This window comes from Ailuropoda melanoleuca, chromosome 11, assembly GCF_002007445.2.
Source record: "Ailuropoda melanoleuca isolate Jingjing chromosome 11, ASM200744v2, whole genome shotgun sequence".
NCBI lineage: Eukaryota > Metazoa > Chordata > Mammalia > Carnivora > Ursidae > Ailuropoda > Ailuropoda melanoleuca.
Window position 1 is genome coordinate 55,551,649 of NC_048228.1, and position 21,671 is coordinate 55,573,319.

The 21,671-nt window shown below is 38.4% G+C and overlaps 1 protein-coding gene across 1 annotated transcript; it reads right to left on the reverse strand.

Annotated features, from left to right (window-relative positions):
• Window positions 1-7,890: 7,890 nt before the first annotated feature.
• On the reverse strand, window positions 7,891-20,886 carry ENAM (enamelin). Its single transcript, XM_002919505.4, has 8 exons — window positions 20,833-20,886; window positions 18,983-19,051; window positions 18,816-18,860; window positions 18,077-18,118; window positions 16,241-16,513; window positions 15,008-15,088; window positions 13,512-13,562; window positions 7,891-10,804 (listed from the first exon to the last, which is right to left on the reverse strand). The coding sequence occupies exons 1-8, from the start codon at window positions 20,884-20,886 to the stop codon at window positions 7,961-7,963; spliced, it is 3,459 nt and encodes a 1,152-aa protein (XP_002919551.2). The 3' UTR covers window positions 7,891-7,960.
• Between the last annotated feature and the right edge of the window lie 785 nt (window positions 20,887-21,671).

Genomic DNA, 21,671 nt, shown 5'->3' on the forward strand with positions numbered 1-21,671 from the left:
CCAGTCATCTGTTGAAGGGCATCTCGGCTCCTTCCATGATTTGGCTATTGTGGACAATGCAGCTATGAACATTGGGGTGCATATGGCCCTTCTCTTTACTACGTCTGTATCTTTGGGGTAAACACCCAGTAGTGCAATGGCTGGGTCATAGGGTAGTTCAATTTTTAACTTTTTAAGGGACCTCCACACTGTTTTCCAGAGTGGCTGTACCAACTTGCATTCCCACCAACAATGTAGGAGGGATCCCCTTTCTCCACATCCTCTCCAACAATTGTTGTGTCTTTCCTCGTCAATTTTTGCCATTCTAACTGGTGTAAGGTGGTATCTTAGTGTGGTTTTGATTTGAATTTCCCTGATGGCTAATGATTTTGAACATTTTTTCATGTGTCTGTTAGCCATTTGTATGTCTTCATTGGAAAAGTGTCTGTTCATATCTTCTGCCCATTTTATGATTTGTTTATTTGTTTCTCGTGTATTGAGTTTGAGAAGTTCTTTGTAGATCTTGGATACCAGTCCTTTATCTGTGGTGTCCTTTGCAAATATATTCTCCCATTCCGTGGGCTGTCTCTTAGTTTTTTTGACTGTTTCCTTGGCTGTGCAGAAGCTCTTTATCCTGATAAAGTCCCATAAGTTCATTTTATCTTTTATTTCTCTTGCCTTTGGAGATGTGTCGTGAAAAAGGTTGCTCTGGCCGATGTCATAGAAGTTGTTGCCTATGTTCTCCTCTAGAATTTTGATGGATTCCTGTCTCACATTGAGGTCTTTCATCCATTTGGAGTTTATTTTTGTGTATGGTGTGAGAGAGTGGTCAAGTTTCATTCTTTTGCATGTAGCTGTCCAATTTTCCCAGCACCATTTATTGAAGAGACTGTCTTTTTTCCACCGGATGTTTTTTCCTGCTTTATCAAAGATTAGTTGCCCAANAACATTAACTCATTCAGTATAAATACAGAGCAGCTGCTGGCTCTTAAATGAGAGTTGTTGAAGAAAGATTGAAATTCTTTCATACGTTTGCTTGTATCAGTGGACAATTTAGCAGGGGAACACTAAGGAATCAGCATAGGAGAGGCCGCTTGGAAAAGAAGACTCTTGGCTCTTTGCGGGAAGCTCATTTGACTGACGGCCCTAGTATGAATCGCTGTGTTTGTGCGAGAGGTCCAGGAGCTCCTGCTCCCAGCCAATAATGATCGAGTGTGGCAAGAATACCAAGACAGGCTCATTTCTGGGAGACACAGGACTCCCCTGTTGGGTGACTGACTTGGCTCCCCAATCAACTTCACTAAAGATTTCTTGGTACTGCACCACCATTAGCTATTACCTATACAACCTTCCTTCCTATCCTCTTTCCTCCACATGGGCCAGGCCTGCATCAGGGTCTGATAGTTCTCCCAGTCTTCCTGGGCTCCCACCCATATCCTCTTACAGGTGTTTTTCCTAATAAATCTCTTGCACCTTTAATCTCGGATTCTGCTTCTGCAGGGCCTAAATTAAATTAATAAAGCCAATTATGAGGTATCTGATTTAATGATGGTGATATTGAGCATTCTTCACGTGCCAGGCATTTCACCTATGCCATCTCATTTAATCCTCACAATAACGCTGTGGGTGTTACTTTTATATTGTAAAAGAGAAAACCAACGTCGTGGGTAATTAACGATTTGATCAGTTCATTAGTCTAGTAAATGGCAATGAAACTGAATCACTGCTATAGTCTTAACAAATATTAATAGAAGCTCTTTGGTGATCATTTATCCCTTCTATAACATTTCTCACAACTCATGAAGCATTTTGAGGTTAATGTGACCAACCTGTCAAAAAAGTCAATTATGTTTGTACTTTTTGTCCTTTCTTTTTAGTTTGAATTAAATAGATATTTTTACAAGACAGCCATAAGTGGGTATTGTTGGTGAGAATGTTTTCTTTCTGTAGAGTTCTTGACAAGTTGGCCATTTACCTAAGTGAGAACACTCAGCACCAGTAGAGAAAAATTATGTTAATTAACAGTGGGAGTAATGCTTTTTTGTACCAAGCCCTTAGAAACCAGTAGACCCAAGCCAAGTGTTCAGTTTTCACTTTAAGACTATTGTCATTTCTAATTGTTTTATATAACTTGATATTCAAAACGAATCATAATTACAGTACTGCATCATACATACACCAATGAATACACATTCATGGTCAGACGTGCGTGGACTCCCTAACCTAGAAGCAGTGGGATAGGAGAATTAACCTTTGATATATTTCCCAGGTCTTGGCTTTGGGGTGGCATTGTAGTATAGTGGGTAAATCCATGGCCCGGGTTGAAATGCAGGCTATACTTAGTGACTGAATGACAGGTCACTAATGGCAAGTTTGTTGAAGCTAAGATTGAAAAATGGGAGTAAAAATATCTATCTTAAAGCTTTTTAAATATGAAACCCCAATATACATAATGTATGTATATCACTTAGGTCGGCTGGGGTAGCATTCACTAACTTGTAAACTGCAGTGGTTTTTGTGTGTTAATTGTTTTTTGGTTCTTCTTTCTGCCCAGGCAACAAATCAGGGAAATATGTAAACATGTATTAGATCAGTGAGTCTCAAACTTTAGAATGCATGAGACTCACCTGGAGGACTCATTGTAACAGATTGCTGGACCCCACCCCAAGAGATTCTGATTAAGCAGTTCTGGGATGCATCAGGAGAAGTAGCACGTCTCAAAAAAAAATTCCCAGATGCAGCTGCTGTTTGGGAATCGCGTAGGAACCACAGCGTGAACATTCAGACTCTCCATTGCCCCCTGGTGGTTGATTTATGAAATACAACGCATATACATTTTAGTACATCTTTCGTTTAGTGCTCGAAACTGCCCTATGAAATAAGGGCTGCCTTCATTTTACAAATGACAAAACTGAGATACGAAGAGATGAAATAATCTTCTTAAGATTTTCATATAGTATATGGAAAAATTATAATTGGATCTAAGACTCTCAGACTCCAAAGCCAGTGCTCTCATTCATTATGTTATCCTGTCTAAAATACATTTTCAGACCATTTCCCTCAGTAATTCCACTTCTGAGGAAATAATAAAAAATATGAACAAAGAGGCATAAAGATATTTATCACAACGTTATTTATGATAATGAAAATTTATAAGAAACTTTACATCTAGCATCAAAGGGAATGATAGTATAGGTATATTTCTGAATATTTCACAGACAATGAAAATGAAGTGTTAAATATTTTTAATTGTATGGAAATTGCCTATATAATGTGAAGAGGGAAATGTAAGCTATTTCATAAAAGAATTACTTTAAGACTCCCATCCCCTATACACACATATGAAAGAAAATATGACAAAATGTTAACATTAGATGGGAGGACTATGTGTTATTTTTATTTGTTTCTTTTTACTTTTCATTAGTTGCCAAATATTAAACAGTAAGTGTGTATTTTGTAATTAGAAAAATATTAATCATTAATTTTTATTTTATATCAATTACATTAAAATTTGGGAAATTCTGAATTCCTATTCATTTATAACATGTATTTAAAGAATAAGCGATGTTTATTTAGCGTCCATTCTGTGCTCAACACAGTGCCAGGTGTTCTGAAACATATGCAAGAAGGTTGAGAACTGGGCCACACTTTTTAGGAGTTTTCTTTCCCCTTCTATAGGCAGAACTAACACAGGAAAAAAGCAATATTAAATATAAAAGATGATGTGCTGTGAGCCCTCAGGGAAGCTGGGGATGTTGGGGCTGGGGTAGTCTTGGAGGAATATTAATGAAATAGAATGGAAGTAGAACTTTCTAGAAATACAGGAGTCATGCAGAGACAGGATGAAGTATAACATAAATGTAGACTTGGCCTGCTCCTCTTTTGCTTTGTGTTCTCTATTTTAATTACATGCTTTATTTATGCAAATCCTTTCAAGTTGGTAATGTTCAGTTTTTTCAGTGGTCAAGACCTTTCTGTTCCTACCCTGGTGAGTGTGCAGTCGTCCCTTATTTATAGGAAATAGCTTAGCACTTCGCCACTCCGACTTTGGTCTGCCAATTGGCTAATTCATCATGACCAGGGGGTACGTTCATAAAACAGAATCAAAGGTCTCACTGCAGAAAACAAAATCAAAATCTGCATTTTAACAAGATTCAGGTGTACATTAAAGCTTGCGTAATGCTGGTACAGCATGTGACACTGTCAGAAAGAGCCCGAGTCCTCTGTTGGAGAGACAGCCGCCAGCGTGGTTTTATAGCTAAGGGACTGACAAGGTCCTACCCAAATAAAATTTCCTACCATTACCCTATTATCCTTCTGTAAATATGACATGATTAGCATCACTCTTCGAGGGTGTGCTGATTGATTTGGGAGGACTGCATATTAGTCAACATTTGGGAAGGAATCTTTTTGCCAAGTTAGCCACAGCCAACACCTGCTTTGTGCAGTGAAGAAAGGAATGAAGTACGGTTTTTTGGATAAGCTCAGAGGAAATTACTGTCCAAGTTCTGAGGAAGCACAGAAATGGAGGGTGCTGGGTCTTCAGGCAGAGGACCTTGTCCCAGCAGGTGACGGGGCACTGAGGCCCCCCCACTTCATCAATTTCACAATTTTGTCTCGATTGCGTCCCTCTCTATTTGAGGTGTTTTCCGCTGCCAGCATGGAATTTTGTTTGTTACCAGCTGAATCTTGTTTCTAAATGTCATTTGCTATGAATTTAAAGTGAGAGAAAAGGTTCAGTGGCTGTTATTATTGGGTTAAAGGTGAGGCGCAGAGGCAAGGAGGAACAGGTGGCCAAAACCAAAAGCTATATTCTGCTGTGAAGTGGTGATGACCTGCTTTCCATCAAGTGTTGTTTTCTTCTGAGTTTTCATTGGGAAGTTGGCCTGAGTCACAATGAAATCCTTGAGGTTTTGTGAAGGAGGGACAGAGCTGTTGATTTTAAGTCCAACATTTCTAGTTCCCCTTTTGGTTTTTAGAAACGAAGTTTGGTTTCCTGAGGGCAAGATGGACCTTCTTTAGGGTCTTTAGGGTCATGACTGAAAGAGAGGGGGCTAAGCAAAGGCAGAAATGTGCCAAACCCAGCAATAGAAGTAACTCAAAGGTCAGATCTTGTGAATTTTCTTTAAAAATGTATAAAGTTGAGACTCTGATAAGAGTCAAAAGTAAAACATGTTCAGGGGATCTGAAAACCAGAGGAAGAACCTCCATGCTGGTGGCTACTAGGCCAAGTTTTCAGAGGTAGCTGTCCCCACATTTCATCATCTTACTTTGCTTCCTATTTAACGTGAACAAGTGTAAGATCTCCCCCAGCCAACTGGATCTATGGCCAATATCTTCTAGAGAAATCTGTAGGCTGTGAGACAGAAAAGCTTATAAAACAGGTGTGTGTTAGTTTTGCTGGATTATCTTCCCTGTTTGCTATACTCAGGTATTATTTTCTCATTCTCTATTTACTTATTGACTAAAGACCACCAGGCTATATCCAGTCCCATTTTAGAACCAGCAGGTGATGGCCTCTAGACATAGGAACTCGCCATAGCGGTGGGGCTGTGGCGGTGGGGTGTGGGTACTGAGAAGGGGATCACACCCAGAGCCTTGCATCTTCACGTGTGCACCTTGACCTTAGAGCTTATTAATAACTTACCAACGGCACACAGAATAATCACTTTCCTGTAGGAACCTCAGGCCTGGTGTCCAGGATTGTACAAGGATACTCGAGCTGAAGAGACGGAGGGATTTTCTACAAGAACATCCCCCCTCCTTGTTTTCTCACTCTGTATCTCAAATTCAATAGATGTTTTTTTGTCCCACTCTGCTTTTACATTTTACATTATGAAGGTCTTAGTTGATAATTTATACATGGTACCTCATAGATGAAGATGTGTCAATATATCTGCCAAAACAAGTATAAGATTCACATATTTTATGAAATATTGAAGTGAATGCACATTTTACAATGAAAGTATTCATAACTAGATCAAAAATCATTTGGAAAGAAAGTGAAACAAAAATGTAGTTTTATTTTGATGAGGATAATTCTTAAGAGACAGTTTTGTATAGAAAAAGTTAATGACTTTTTAATGTGTGATTAAAATATAAAAGTGTGGGTGGGGGATTTTAGCAACTAGAGAATGGCCTAAATAATCTACCTCTAAGATCCCTTCTTACCCTGAGATTCTATGATCTGCAAATGTCACTGAGTATCTAAAGCTACAGAGTACGACACAGCTAATTCAGTATCCCATATGGCCTACCCACAGGAAAAGCACACCACAGGATTTTCACTGGAGCTTTGAAAGCCATTTTAAAATTGGTCAATCAATAAATATTTATTGGTTATCTACTATGTGCAAGACATTGTGCCAAGAACTTCAGAAGACTCAAAGGACAAGATTCCTTTCCTCTTGAAGTTTTCAACATTGTATATTCTCAAATTTCTGAGATCTTCTTATGAAATCTATCCCAGGAAACTTTCTCCTAAGAAACTCCCTAGAGTTAGAAGTAACTTTCTAGATACTTCCAAGAATTCTTCCCCTCTAGGAATGAATATAGAGATAGTAGGCCAACATACCATTATTAAAAAAAACAAAACAAAACCCCTGAATGTATTCTAGCAAGGCAATACAGAAATATCGACTTTACAAAATAATTTACATTATTTAATCAGGATACAAAGAAAGTATGTGTGCAAGTAATTCTACCAGGACGTGCAAAATAAGACTTTATGTTGGTAGTAGCATACGCTGGTAGAATCACTTATATTATACTATTAAGGAAAACTGACCATTGAGTGTTTCTCTTATTTGATTAGGATAGTGATTCCTAAAATGTACTCTTCAGATCCTGCAGACTATGAATTGGTGATGGGGTGTGGCAAGTCCCACATGTTTTTCCTGGATGCTCAGTTCCAGCCTGGCATTGTTTCCCTTCCCACATTCCTAAGCCTTGTCACCAGGCTGCTAGTTCTGGGTAACTAGCCTATCTTCCCCCACACTTCTTAATGTGTTCCTCTGGCTAAGCAGTATCTACCTGGTAAAGGCCATAAGAAAATTAAAAACAAAAGTAGATACCAGTTGTCTACTATTTCTGAAATATATTCTACAGTGATGGTCAGATCAGGTCAAAAAAACCAGCATAGGATTTGGAGAATAGATACAAAAAGGAAGAGAGATATGTAGTCTTAAGGTATGAAACTGGTGTAGCAGGGAAAAAGAAAAATTGAAGGGAAGAAAGTCAAAGAAAAGGATTGATTGATAAGTGATCCATTAAGAGGGAGAACAGAAAGGTGGGAAGAGCGGGAGACATAATGAAGAAGGTTGAGGTAAAAACAAGTGATGGTTGAAGATAACTTAGGATGTAAAAAGTGACAGAAAGTGGGAAAGATGGGGAAGAAAAAATAGGAAGCTAAATACAGAATAGCTGACAGAAAGAAAACATAGAAGGAAGCAAGGAAATGATAGAGTAAAGAGAGAAGTAGTGGAAGATAAAAGATGTCAAAAGAAAATTGGCTAGGAAAGAAAAAAAATGACAAGGACCAACACAAGAAAAAACTGTGCAATCATCTGGATTATACTGATGTATAGATCTCCATGCATAGAATGGAAAGTTCATCTGCCTTTCTCTCTGGCAAAACTAGAGAATTTTGCAAGTACAGAACTTCGAAAGCAAAGGAAGAATTAGCAAATAAAGGGAAACTAACCCAGACAAGTGGCTTGCAAGTCTCAAGGTGATGGAGGTCATAGCCTTTCTTCTTTTTAGGTCTGTGTTAATTAGTGACAGTACTGAATCTAGCAACCCCCAGAACCCCAACCTCAACAGCATCACCTGGGCCACTACTCCTATTGCTGGAATGGGGAAAAACTTAGGGATCACCAAGAGGATCAGATACTTAATTGAGTTTGGGGGGTGGAATGTTGGGGAACCACTGTGGGATATCAGGTATTTTCCTTCCCCAAAGAATATTTGGTTGCAATAATCCCTAGGCCTGAAGTAGTAAGCAGTCTTGCACATGGTCCTGTGGGTTGGTCCCTAATTGAAGAGAATCAAATGGAGTGTGTTCATCTGTATTAAGTGGGTCTACATTTATACTCTGAAACTCTGCCCCAGTAGCTAATCTAGACATTGAGTTTGGACTTTCAGTAGGCGTAATTGGATCTTCATCAAATGGGCCTTGCCTTCCAATGCTAGATGGAGTTCCTGTGCTGGAGGAGTGATACTTTGCTATTTTGGAGCCAAAGCATGGTAACTGTAGGATGCTTGATGGTCTTTGTTGCTGCCTTTCACCCTCATTTCCTTGCACTTCACTTTGGATTCCTTCTGGCTGTGGGCCTTCATCAGGTGTACCGATAACAAGCTGTTCGGGAGTAAGGTCAACAGTTCTTTCATTGAACTGGTTGTCGTCAAATATTTGTTCTAAAACATTGTTCCCATCTCCTCCAAGATCACTTGTGAGACAAGGCATATTCTTTGATTGAAGGGAAGTGGCTTCAGGAAAGGGCATAATTCCCCTCTGGCTCAGTTGATTCTTCATAGAACATGGTGTGTTCCTTCTCAGAGTGGACACATCATCTCTAAAAGGACTTGGGTTTTGACTTTCCCCAGGCAGTCTTTGCTCTGAGCTGTTTCTTTGGTCAGGCAGGTTGCTTGTAGGGGAGATGGTATGTCTTGCATGTTTAGTATGACTATCTTCTGTGTACAGAGGGCTGGTGTCTTGATTCTCCCCTGATGCAGGACCAAAGGATGGAGTATAGTCCTGGAGAGCAAGTGCATTGTCCTTGTGTCCTGTGGAGCCACCAGCACAGCAAGGGCCTCTCTGGCTAAGGTGAAATACATGTGCTTCTTTTTGACCTGCTGGGTAATTTGGAGGAATTAAGTCCGGGAAAGCCAAATGTTCTCCATCTGGTGAATTTAATCTGGTAATTTGCATGCCATAATTCAAATTCTCACCTTCATGCCATGTTGGATTTTTCTGAAGTCCAGCTGGGGAATTACTAGGATACGGCTGGTTCTCTTTCTGGTGCGGTGGACTAGGGGGTGCTTTGTGTAAAGTTGTAGGCTGATTCCAGAAATTTCTGTTAAAATATGGCTGCCTTTCATTCTGCCCTTGGGTTTGAATCCTGTGGTCCCAGGAGTTCCAAGAAGGAAACAGAGTGCTTTCTTCTTGTCCAACAGCATTATTAGCATAATAGCCCCTGCTCTCCACAGGTGGTGGTACAGTGGGAGCTGTATTATATGATGGAAAAATTTCATCTGGGTTCCAGGGGTAAAATTCACCATAAGGGAAATCCTCCCTGGGTTTTGATGGATTATCTAAGGAATAGGGAAGGTATTCCTTTGGTTGATTTGAGGTATATTGCTCCCCTTCATAGTGCCTAACTGTTGGACCTTCTTTAAAGCTTGTCTCCTCCATACCCCATCTACTTTGTCCTGGGAAAGATTCATCTCCAGTTGCATCAACTGGGTCCTGTTCATTATAAGGCACTGTTTCTTTCAGCTCTGGAGTATTTATAGGGTACAGCGAATTTTTGGGTTGCCCTATAGTATTGGGAGAATCATCTCTTTCATCCCACGTATTGCTTCTAGGGTATGGTGAGTTTTCCCTGGGATCGTAAGAGTTATGGTAGTAAGAGTCGGGGTAGTAAACACCTCCCCTAGAGCCATGAGAAGGATGAGGTAAGTGTTCCTCCTGCCTCCCAGGATCTTCCTTAAAAGATGGAGAGATTTCTTGGTGATTCCAAGTATTTCTTCCAGCAGGAAAATGTTCTCTTGCAGGGGAAGGAATTTCCTCTGGGTATACAGGTTGATATGTACTGTGCTTTAATTCCGGCTGATTAGTTTCTGATTCATATGGGTTTCTTCTTGGCTCCAAAATAATCCCTTTGGGCAAATTCTGGGTTTGGGTTTGTCCATCAGAATTTGGGGCTCTTCTGGAATCTCCTCTTGGGTAATAAGAGTTTTCATGTTGATCAATAGAATTAAAATTTGGGACTAGCATGTTACTCTCAGGGTGAGGCAGTTTATAGTTTGATTTGTTAACTCCATAATCTTGAGAGTTTCTCCAGGGGCCAGATGGATCCCTTGTAGGAATGACTATTCTTTCTTTTGGACCTACTGGTTTCTCTGCTGGATTTTGGATTTTTTCATTGTGGACAACAGTACCCTGTTTGGGACCCAGAGGAGCAACATTGGTTCCCATAGGGTGTTTATTTGGCCCCTGAGGCTTTCTTCTGAAATTGCCCAGATTTCCTGCATGATTGGGAGAATTCCCTCTTGCAGTAGAAGCATAAGCCTTGCGATAAATTGGATTTCCTGGACGAACTGCTTGTTTGCGTTCCAAAGCAAAGGAGTTCCACCGAGGACCCCGTTGAAACTGTTGATTTCGGTAAAAAGGCCCATTCTGTCTGTGCCCCATGATAGTACCAGTGGGACGCCATTGCCTCCCTACAGGAAAATTTCGGTTGTTAGGATTTGGATAATTTTCATGAATATTTGGCTGACTTGGTCCCCACGTGATTTGAGTTCTTGGTACTCCCTGACCTGAAACATTAATGGTAGGGGGTGAGTTAACCCCGTTTTGAGCCATGTTTGGGCCTGTTGGGCTAGTGTCATTTCCACCCTGACTTCCTCCAGGGTTGGGTGCATTTGATTGAGTAGAATTAGTCTCAGGACCTGTAGAATTACCCGAGGGCTCAGCGGCTGGACTCTCTTTTTTAGGAGGATCTTCCTCTTTGGGCTTTTCAAAATCTTGTTCAAACATCTCTTCTGAATAATAAGGAGGACGACCCCCAAATCCCTGATATCCAAAATATCCAAAGTAAGGATTCTGTAGGGAAGAAGATGGAAATCAGTAATTACTCTTTGTTTCCCACCACGCCGTTGCTCGGAATCTTCTAATGTAATAGGGAAATTAGCCACATGCTTCTTTTAAAACTATTAGCTATGCTTTCTTTCTTGAAAGTTAATTCTGCCTTGGTTTCCTTGACCCTACTCCCTTCTGGTTCTCTCTTCGGGTATTCTTTCTGACTGTTACTTCTCAGTTTTCTCTTCCTAGACCTGGATCCTAAATCTGAGGGGTTTTTTTGTTTGTTTTTGTTTTTAAAGGATTCCATTTTCTATCCTTCTCATTCTTCTGTTCTCATTTCACACACTTACCTTGAGCAATCTATTGCAGGCCAATTTTTTCAATACAGATATACACCAGTGACTCCCAAAGCCAAAAGTCTGGCCCATGACACTCTCTCCTGAGGCTGAGGCAGCAAGACTTTGTCACTAAAAATCTCATAGGCACCTCCAACTGCATGTAAATTGGACCTATCACCCCCAAAACTTCCTTCTCCAATATTCTATATCTAAGTAACATTCACTGCTACCTACCCAGTTTTCCAGGTTTCTACTCTCCTCTATTTCCCCTGGACAATCAATAACCAAGTCCGATAAAACCTAAACTTCCATCCTGTCCCTCCTCCTCTGTCCCCAGTACCCTTGAACTATTGCAATAGTTTTCTTACTGGTTACTCTGCTTGTAATTTAACTTTCCTCTAATCTTGTCTCTCCACTCTTCAGAACAGTAGAGATTAGGGGTGGGGGTTGGTAGAACTTCTGTCACTTTCCTCTTTAAATATTATTTAAAGTTGCCCTTACCTTACAGGATAAAACTCTAAACCCCGTAGCATCACATAAAAAGCAAGTCTAAAGAGTGGAGCTCTACACAGATATGGGTTAAAAATCCCTGTTTCATCAGTACTAATACTGTAACTCTGGGCTAACCTCGATTTATGATAACCTCAGTTATTTGTAAACTCAAGATAATAAAATAATACCTACCTTATAGGTTGTCATGAGGGTCAAAAGAGATAACATCTGTGAAGCTCAGTGCCCAGTACTTAGTAAGCACCTAACAAATGTTGTACATTATATAACACTACCACCACCACCACTAATAATTTTTTTATAATCATCTGGCCCATAACTATTCCATCCAGCCTCATTTCCTCCCTCTTGTACTTAATGCAGTTGCAAACCAAAACTACCACTTGCAGCACTGTTCACAATAGAACCTAAATGTCTATCAACAGATGAATGGAAAAGGCAGATGTGGTAAAGACATACCATGGAATATTATTTAGCCTTAAGAAAGAAGGAAACTTCAATATGTGACAGGATAGATGAACCTTGAGGACATTATTCTAAGTGACATCCCAGGAGGAGGAAAACAGACTTTTTCATGCCATGCTAACTGGCCCATTCTGCTTTATTTTCTCATACTATCGTTTTGAAAATTCAAAGTGCCTGTTTTTCGGTTGCATACAATTATCTGAATCATTTTTATCTGGTAATTTCAATCTCAAATGCATATTTTTATTTAATTTTTTAAACTTTTTACATTTTAAAGCATTTTATGTAAGTAATGTCTACATCCAACGTGGGGCTCAGACTCATGACCTTGAGACCAAGAGTTGCATGCTCTTTTGACTGAGCCAGCCAGGCCCACCTTTTTAAAAGCACCTTATGCCATTACTGACATAGTAATTTCCAATGTCATTATTTTTACTCCCTCCTTGCTCCCTTTCCCATCCTCTCATCCCCCTGAGCCGTTTCACTGAGGACATATATATTTAGGGTAAAAAAGGAAGTAAGCTCCTGGCGTGGAGTTCCATACCAGAATCACTGTAATGACTTTTTTGATGACACAGGGTGCTAGAATATTTTCACAGTGTATCACTCTGCAACATGCATTTGGTTCTTCTTTTTCTTTTTTTTTCTTTAAAAACTTTATTTATTTATTCGACAGAGACAGAGACAGCCAGCAAGAGAGGGAACACAAGCAAGGGGAGTGGGAGAGGAAGAAGCAGGCTCACAGCAGAGGAGCCTGATGTGGGGCTCGATACCACAACGCTGGGATCACGCCTGGAGCCGAAGGGCAGACGCGCTTAACCGCTGTGCCACCCAGGCGCCCCGCATTTGGCTCTTCTAGTGTGGTGTGGTAAAGAAGCCATTTGACAGGGTGTCAGAAGAGCTCTAGGTCCAGTTTATCCACTAACTCAGTGATTGAAATTGAATAGTAATGTATCTTTGGGCTTCAGTTTATTTGTACAATGAAGGAGTTAGATGATTACTTAATTCTGCTCTGGGGATAACTTTCTAGGATGCATTTCCTTCCTTCTCTGCTTTTTAGTTGCTCCATCACTGTCCAGAGTCCAGACTCTGGAGCAAATGTTATTAGGTTAGTCTTCTTAGAGAGAGACAGAGAAAAAAAGAGAAAAAGAGGGAGGGAGAGAAGGGAGGGGGAGGGAGGAAGAGAGAGAGAGAGAGAGGGAAGGAGGGAAGGAGGGAGGGAGAGAGTTCAGTAAATGTAAAGGAGAAATGATATATCACATTTATTTTTGTTACTGGCTTTTTTTCTTATATAATGGGCACTTGAACTACAAATTCATGTGTTGAATTTTAACCTTTTTATTAGCTAGTAATCAAAAAGTAGAGGTTAATGGATTGTGATTCCTAATGGGGAATGTAGCTTTGCTTGTACTCACCCCGCCTTCTTCATTGCTGCCTGGTGGACGTCCATAACCTGGTGGTACCCTCTGAAATGTGAAAAGCATAATGAACACAAGGGAAAAACCACGTTCTAGGCTGCCATTTGTTTGCACGACTCACGGCGTCTTAAAATAGTTCAAGTCAATGATTGGGTGTTAGCATTGTTCGTTTTTAGTTTCTGAGTCATTAGCTCTCACAATCTATTAGTTATAATTATTATAGTTATAATCCATCAGTGAATACTGGTAAATACAAAGGCTTCAGCTGGATTCTAGATTATCCTACTCAGAATACCATGTATGGCTGCGTCTCCTAGCATCACCCCCATCACCTCCCCCCCCCCCCCCACACAGAGAGAGAGAGAGAGAGAGAGAGAGAGAGAGAGAGAGAGGGAGATCTGAGTGCTTTAGGATCTAAACATCCTTATTAGAACATAAAATAATGGAGTTGAAATAATGATGCTATTTTTAGAGAGTCTATGTCACGTTTAGGATTACAAACTGACAATTTCTCTTGGATTATTACTATAACTTTTTTATTTGAGCAAGGTTTATTTTCCTAATCAAACTTGGAGGCTGAGTGTTTGCTCAGGGGAGGGTTTAGAAAATTGCTCCAACTCTCACAGACCTTCAGGAAGTTCTATGTGGATGAGTTGAACATGAGAATCATGCTTATCTGCTTTTTGAATCTCCACATGGTACTGCCTTAGTTTCCTGAGTTCAGAACGGCCAGTGAAAGGAAGTCATTCTTTTAAAGAAAAAAAAAGTAAGGGACTCTTACTCCTTGAGTGAATTGTTCCTTATTGATAAGATGGCTTCTTGGTTATAGAGTTATAGCTAAGAAAAACCAATGCCGTAGCTGAATAAAAGGTCATCAAATATTTGCTGCTTCTGTTAGTTTAACAGCAATTGGCCTTTAAACTTTTATTTAGTTCAGATAGTTTATTTTGTGATCCATGTTTTTAATGCCTGTGATGCAATTTCAATAGTATGTTTTATTTTAATGATTTTAAACTTTAAACGATTCTCATAAATATTACTTTGCAAGACTCTTTATAATGAAACATCTGTGGCTAGAAATAATGAGATATCATGGGAAGATCTTAGTCTAATCATAGCTTATCTTATGATTTTCAAACTCCATTTTGTCTCAATTTCCCCATTACATTAAATGAAGATAATCTTTGTATTTTCTAATCTCTTAGGAAAGCACGGAATAGTTGCAAAGTAGCACAGTCCTTTAAAATCAATTCATTAACTAAGTTATTAGTGGTTGTTTAGCAATTTGGACCATTCATGTCACCACTTTGTCCAAGTAAAAAACTCATTAAACCATTTTTTTCCCCTACATGATTCTGATATGATGATTTTTTTTTACATACTCTCCACTGATTGGCATATGGCATTCCATTTAGAGAGTATGAACTCATACTAGTTTGAGACATAACGTGTTAATATTATTTTTCACTTCTAGTATGAAGAAGAAAACTCACATGTGGAACTTGCCAGGGTGGCTGTTGATAGAGCCCATTGCTGAATGGTGGGAATAGCCCATTGCCGAATGGTGGGAATGCCTAAAGAGAAAGAAAGAATCACAGTGGTGTGGAAGTGAGAAGGATAAATGGAAAACAAAACAAACCTATTAAATACAACTGTTTGATACTTAGGAGTCTGCATCTCCCTTTGCATTAAACTGTGATTTCCTTTTTTTAGGGCTGAGATGATAACAACAACAACAACAACAACTGGTGTTAGTATCATTGAACACTTATGTTCTAGGTATTGTGCTGTGCATTTTATTGTAGTAAACTGATTGAATCCTCATCTGAACACAGAAGACATGTGCCAAAGACATTATTTCCTTTTCACAGAAGATTCTGAGGTTCAGAGAAGTTGAGTCATTTGCCCTCAATCTCTTGGCTGGTAAATGATCCAGGAGTGTCTTTTTTTCAATTTCGTATTCTCTACATCTGTAAAGGTGTCTGATAATAAATAAATAGTGTCTGTTAACTGATGAAGAGACAGCATTTTAGAAGCTCTGCACTGGATAATATCTTGAGAAATCATTTGCACATCTTCTTGCTTTAAGTCAGGACTATTTACGCCACATAGAAGTACTGGAAGCAGTGTTACCTTTCAAGTATTTTGGGTCATCAAAGCATAGATCTGGAAGGGACTTAGAGATTGTTTCTTTACTCCTGGGGAACCTGGAGCCCAGAAAGGTAAGGTTACTGCTCAAGATCATTCAACTAATAAGGGCTGGGGATAGAACTTGAATCTCTGTTCCCTGAGTCTTCTGTTAGTGCTCGTGTTACAATACCGTGTTGTCTCAGCATTTTAAAAGGAGCCTCTCTAAGGCAACAGTATTTTGGTAATTTTTTTTTAATAAAAAAGTTTTTTTAAGTAATCTGTACATCGAATGTGGGACTCAAACTCATGATTGTGAGATCAAGAGTCACATGCTCTACCGACTGAGCCAGCCTGGCACCCCTATTTTGGTAATTTTTAATCACACAAAGGCTGGAGGTAACTTGCAAGGCAATTTTCAGTAGGCGGTGCAGCATCACCTGAGAAGAACGTAAAAACTAAAGATTCTATTTCATACATAGCAGTACCTGTACTGAGAAACATTGGAGAAAGTGTGTATGTGGGGATGGTATGGCTCTCCAAATCCCTCTGAGGCCATTTATTCACTCTGGTTTGGAATCTTGCTGGGCAAGCCTTACCTGAGGTGGCTGGGTTTCCTCTTCTGGCTGTGCTGGGGTAGGTGGTGGTTGCTTTAAAGGCTGCTTTGGTGGTGGCTTTTTTGGTTGAGGTTGGTTGGGATTCTGAGTCTCTGGGACTTGATCAGTCTTGCTCTTTTGGCGTTTGGGTGCTGAAGGAGTTGAGGGTTTCTGTGGGTGGCCCATGTTGGGTGGCGGTTGAGGCCACATGGGCATCTGGTACTGTGGGAAGACTGGAGGCATACCATTCCCATACAAGGGGCCCAGCTGTGCCATCTGCAAGGGTAGCAAATAACAGTCAAATAGGAGGAGGGCCAAGATTCCAGTTTTCCTCATCCACTAATGTAAGTCTCTAAACTCAGCCAAGGATCTTAAAAATTCTATGAAACTTAACCATGGAAACCTCAAGATCTTTAGCATTTCTTTAAATGTAGTCTTACAGAAAAATGAATTTCAGTCTTTTAGAAAACCAACTAACCAAACAAAGCAAAAGACAGGATTAGGTGAGAAATTTCATTTTAAGAATCTAGCCGATAATTTTCTAACTCTGAAGCACTGACTCACATAAGAAGTGTATGAGTCAGGTTACAGAGGAGTTGGCATCAAATTTGAAACTCCTATGGCTTGTTACAGGCTGGAAAAGGAGAAAAAGCAACAAAAGGATAAAGGAAGTGAGAGTGACAAATGGGGGGAAAAACAATAAAAGAAAGAGAGAATAAAAATTCCCTTTGTGAACTTCTCTATATGGTGCCTATGGTTTTTGGTTGCTGGTGAATTTTCATTAATTCCGTCTTCATTATCAGAGTCTCCACAATTTCAAGGTTGGCAGGGAAGCAAAAGTAGTTATAATCTGAAGAAGCTAACTTATCAATTGATCTCCTGCAATGTCAGTTCCCATTCAAAAATTCCTGCTCTGGTTTAACACCAGTCTCTATCCCCAGTCTTCATTAATCAGTCTCTCGCTTTCTCTTGGGCGATACACACAAATACAGAACAATTGCCATGTGGATTAATGGAAGGTGAAATTGTGAATCTTGCATTATGATGCAGAATTTCATGACCATTAGCTTGGTGAAAATTTCAAATCACAGGCAAAGTCACTAAAAGCGAGAATGAGAGTTTGAAAGAGTTGAGCCAATCAATAGTTGAAGAGAAAATTGACAAGGAGCATGATGGTAGGTGAGAAGCTTTCAAAGAGAATAACTTGAATAAAGGATTAAGAGAAAATTGAAGTCCTTGATCTTTCCTCACAATGGTTTTTACGATCATCACAAAAGTCAAAAGTGACATATAGTATTGCTGTACCGTCATGTAATTTTGTCAGAAAAATTATGCCAAAAGATCCAACTGATACATGTTTCATTATTAGTTGCTTCTAAGAACTGGCACTAGTGGTAGTCATAACCTGAATTTATTTAAATAAGATAAAGCTTTATTTCATAATTTTAGTGTTATCTTCCAAGATAATCCAAATAAAATTTACTCCCCCCCACACACATACAACTGGAGTATTTACTATGCTATTTTTTGTCCTCATTATTTGTGAATGTATGTTGTGTGATCTTTTCCCAGAACCAATTTCTCTTGCATATAAAGAATGTTAGTAATTAATAAGTTATTTTTATTTGCATAAGAGAACAACAGTATAGAATAAGAAGGAAATTTGGGGTAAGGAGACAGGTGAAATGATTTTTCCCCCTTGAAACTCTTATAATGATTACATTGTAATTAAAACACGTGGATAGCTATTGGTATCTTTACTAGCTATGACGAGCATTATAATGTAATTATCTGTATATAAACAAGAAATTTTCAGAAATAATACAAAGCAGAACTTACATGTGGGGAGTTCATAAAGTTGAATTGACCATATCGCATCATCTGTGACCGAAGGAATCCAAAGATACAAAGTGAAAACTTTTTGTCTAATCAATCTACAAATCACCAGAAATAAGTTGAATTTCTGATTTTAAAATACAACAGTCAAAATGTCTTTTACAAGTTATGCGTGAATTTGAAATAAGTATGCAATTAAAACCTTATGTCACTTTAATTTTTAAGTCAGAATTTTATTTTGAGAAGAATCAATATAGGATAGCAGAAAATAAAAATCTTGTCTTCTTTGAAGTTTTTGAATGTTCTCAATTTTTTTGAAGTTCGGGATTTGAGGATGTGATAATTCTATGAAAAGATGATTCTCCTTTCTGATGTATATTGAATTTGGCTAATGATCTTGGCCATGAGTCATGTAGAAGATACTATATGCTTATGTGTCTACCTTCTAAAAACCCTTGGTACAAATGTCTACCTTTGCTAGCTTGAAAACTTAGCAAAGAAGCTAACATTAACTATATTTGAACCCAAATTCACATTTCCCTTGGAAAAGAATATTGAAGTATGTAAGTGGTATGATACTGGGGAAATTACTACTTTGTCTTGATTTGAGAGTTTAAGTCTTTCAAATTTCCCTCCATCTCTTTCATAAGAAATTTTATATATCATAGAGTTTTCCTTTTTTTAAATGGACTCTCAGGATAAGGCTTAGGAAAACTTCCCCCCAGAGACTTGATATACATACCTCCTCACTTTTACTGCTAAATCCAGGCATTCGGGGCATTTGCATCTGGAAGTGAGAGAATATTGGTGACAACTTCAGAACATCACTTGAAATAAACCCAATAATTATCTCCAAGCTATGCAACAATAAAACACAAAGAAAAGTCTTAAAAAATTTTTGATACTCACTGGCATAGCAACAGAATTACCAAGCAGACCTAGAAAGACCAGGAGAATCTTCATTTTTCCACTTGGTACCTGGAATACAAAACTGGATTTTATTTTTGGACTATGAAATAATTCTGCTGGCGACCCTCTGCCCAGCTGTCTGTCAAGGAGAGCACAGAAATAGACCATGATGGGGGCCTCGGCCTCCATTTTTGCTTTATGTTAAGAAACTACTAGTTATTATCTGGTACTGTTCTAAACTGTGAAAAGGGGTCAGATTAAACAGGAAAGATAAAAGTGAGAGAGAGAGAAGATTGATACTTGAGAAGATGGTAGATTGTTTATAGCAACGGAATATGACATTAGAAACTAGGAGTTTACCTGAACAATATGAATATGGATGATTTTGAGGTGCTGGTTGCTAGGCTGGTTAGGACAGCCTAGTAAAGTCCCATTATAATCGCCATTCAGAATAATCTCAGTTTCAGTGAGGGTGCAATCCAAAGTCAGCCCTTTGAGCTACTTTCTAAGGTGCAGCAGGCAACATTCCATTATATAGAAGCTAATTCAATAAGCTAGAATATTCCATAATCCTACCCTTTTATTCTTTCCTCTATTGTTTTTATTATTATTATTGCTTTTATTATTATTTTATCTTTAAAATATCACCTCTGCTCAAGGGCTGGTCAGAGAAATAGAAAAATGTAGGCAAAGGTATATTTATCTCTTTTTTAGGCACTTTGATTAAACATACAGAGGAAAAGATTGAAGACTGCAGACTTACATGCAAAGTTTGAGAATGTTTTCATGGATTTCATTTATCCCACTCTAGTTAATTATGCAAGCCTTGTGTAATTAAGGCTTGTAGTTACATCTTTGAACAAGGTTTTTTTCCTGAAACATTTACTTGTGTAATTCCTTAAGAAAACTCTGTTCAATTTGTGTATACAATACAGGAAAATGAAGGTTTTAGTCAGAATGAATTATTTTCATGGTACATCAGATACAACACAATTCCTAGCCTTGTAACCAGCATGTAGACACCAGTGGTTGCTCAGTCTTTTTTGTTCCTCTTTCCTTTTTCTGGGCATGAAATGCACCTAGAAGTATTTTGAGCCAATCCCCACCCTTTTGTTTGCTTCCCGTAGGAGCAGTATTATTAAAGGACACTTCAGCATTTTCCTAAATTATAGGTGTAATCAATCACCTTTTATATATCAGAGGAATCAGGAGAGTTTAATTAAACAAACGAAGCAGTAATATATAAATGTCTTTCTTGTTAAAGATTTTCAGAATCATGACATTTAGAAAATTAAATATAGCAACTGAAGCTTGTGTCTTTAGTATAGGCTCATAAGAACACACGAAGCTAATAAAGAGAAAATTGGTGGATGTTTTCCTTTTTAAATCTAGTTTCTAAGATTATGGCCCAAGATTTTGGGGAACTGTTGGATGTTTAATGTCTCTCTTACCTAATCATCCGTTTAATCTCTGTGGCACCTGTCACTGAGATGCTTGATAATGTTACACACTTAAATAAGAAGATGTAGCCTTTTGTTTTGCCAATACAAAATGTCACTCATTTTCTCTTTTGTAAAGTTAATATATTATATTGGATGACTGATAGTTTCCTTCCATTTCTAAATGTTCATGATTGGATGAAAGTCTATGATTAGTTTTTTTTTTAACTGAAAATAACACACGTAATATTTGCTATGGAGTACAAAGACTATGCAAGTTCTTAGTTCTTCATCCCATCCTTGTTTCTTCTGACATATTTAATAGTGTTTTACCCTCTCAAGTGTACTTCTGACTATATTTAGTTGATATGTGACCTTTATGTATTATAAAAAATGAATGAAAATACTCACCAAGTTATCTAGCTTAGGAAGAGAGGCTCCATGCCTGTACTGAAGCAGCAACATTTTTTCACCAAAATTTTGAAAAATACAGATTTGGCATGAGAAGAAACTCAAATATAGAAATGAAACAAATAAATGAAATGAATAGCAAAACTTCAGCTCTAAGGCAGCGCATGTCATGTTAATTATTTTCTCCAATCATAGCCTTATTAGAGGGACTTCAAAATCAAGCCGAGTCTTCTGTAGCTTTAAGAGAAGGATAAAAGCTAAATCAGAGAGAAAATGACCCAGGAACCGTATTTTGAGATATTTCTAATGCAGTGTTGATAAAAATGGACTGCTCAAAGCATAGTATTAAATGAGATCTAAGTAGGTTGGAAGAAAAGTCAGAAGAAAAACAATCCACCAAATAAACTTAGTTTAAAGTTTTATCAGAAGATCAGTATGCAAACAATGACTATATAACCAATATCAAAGAATGCAATAAGGAAGTCAACCAATATCTATGGATTAAGTTCATTTTTTTGCACTATATTATTTATACTGATAATCTCTAATACTTACCCAATGCCAGTTAGTAGCTCCAATATATAACAAATAACTTTCACTTGAACTTTGTTAGCCTGTCTTTGAAATATATTCTTACTGGTCTACAGTGGAAATAACTACAAGATGCTGAAGCCAAGGAGATCTCAAGGAACAAGACAGTTTATTTCTTAATAATAAAACAAAATCCTTCACGAAGATGTCATGTTGTATAACAAAAAGGCTTAAAATAAAAAAATTCCTCCTGTAAGAAAGCTTGGGATAGCAAGGTCACATTTAAGCTCTGTTATAGACCTGCACAA

What these genes read in the sequence shown, in the direction of transcription:
- ENAM (XM_002919505.4), bottom strand. Translation starts at nt 20,886, where the DNA reads ATGTTGCTGCTTCAGTACAGGCATGGAGCCTCTCTTCCTAAGCTAGAT. An exon ending in GTAATTCTGTTGCTATGCCA is followed by an intron (nt 18,861 to 18,982) that starts GTGAGTATCAAA and finishes TCTCACTTCCAG; the next exon opens with ATGCAAATGCCCCGAATGCC. An exon ending in AGGAAACCCAGCCACCTCAG is followed by an intron (nt 15,089 to 16,240) that starts GTAAGGCTTGCC and finishes CTTTCTCTTTAG; the next exon opens with GCATTCCCACCATTCGGCAA.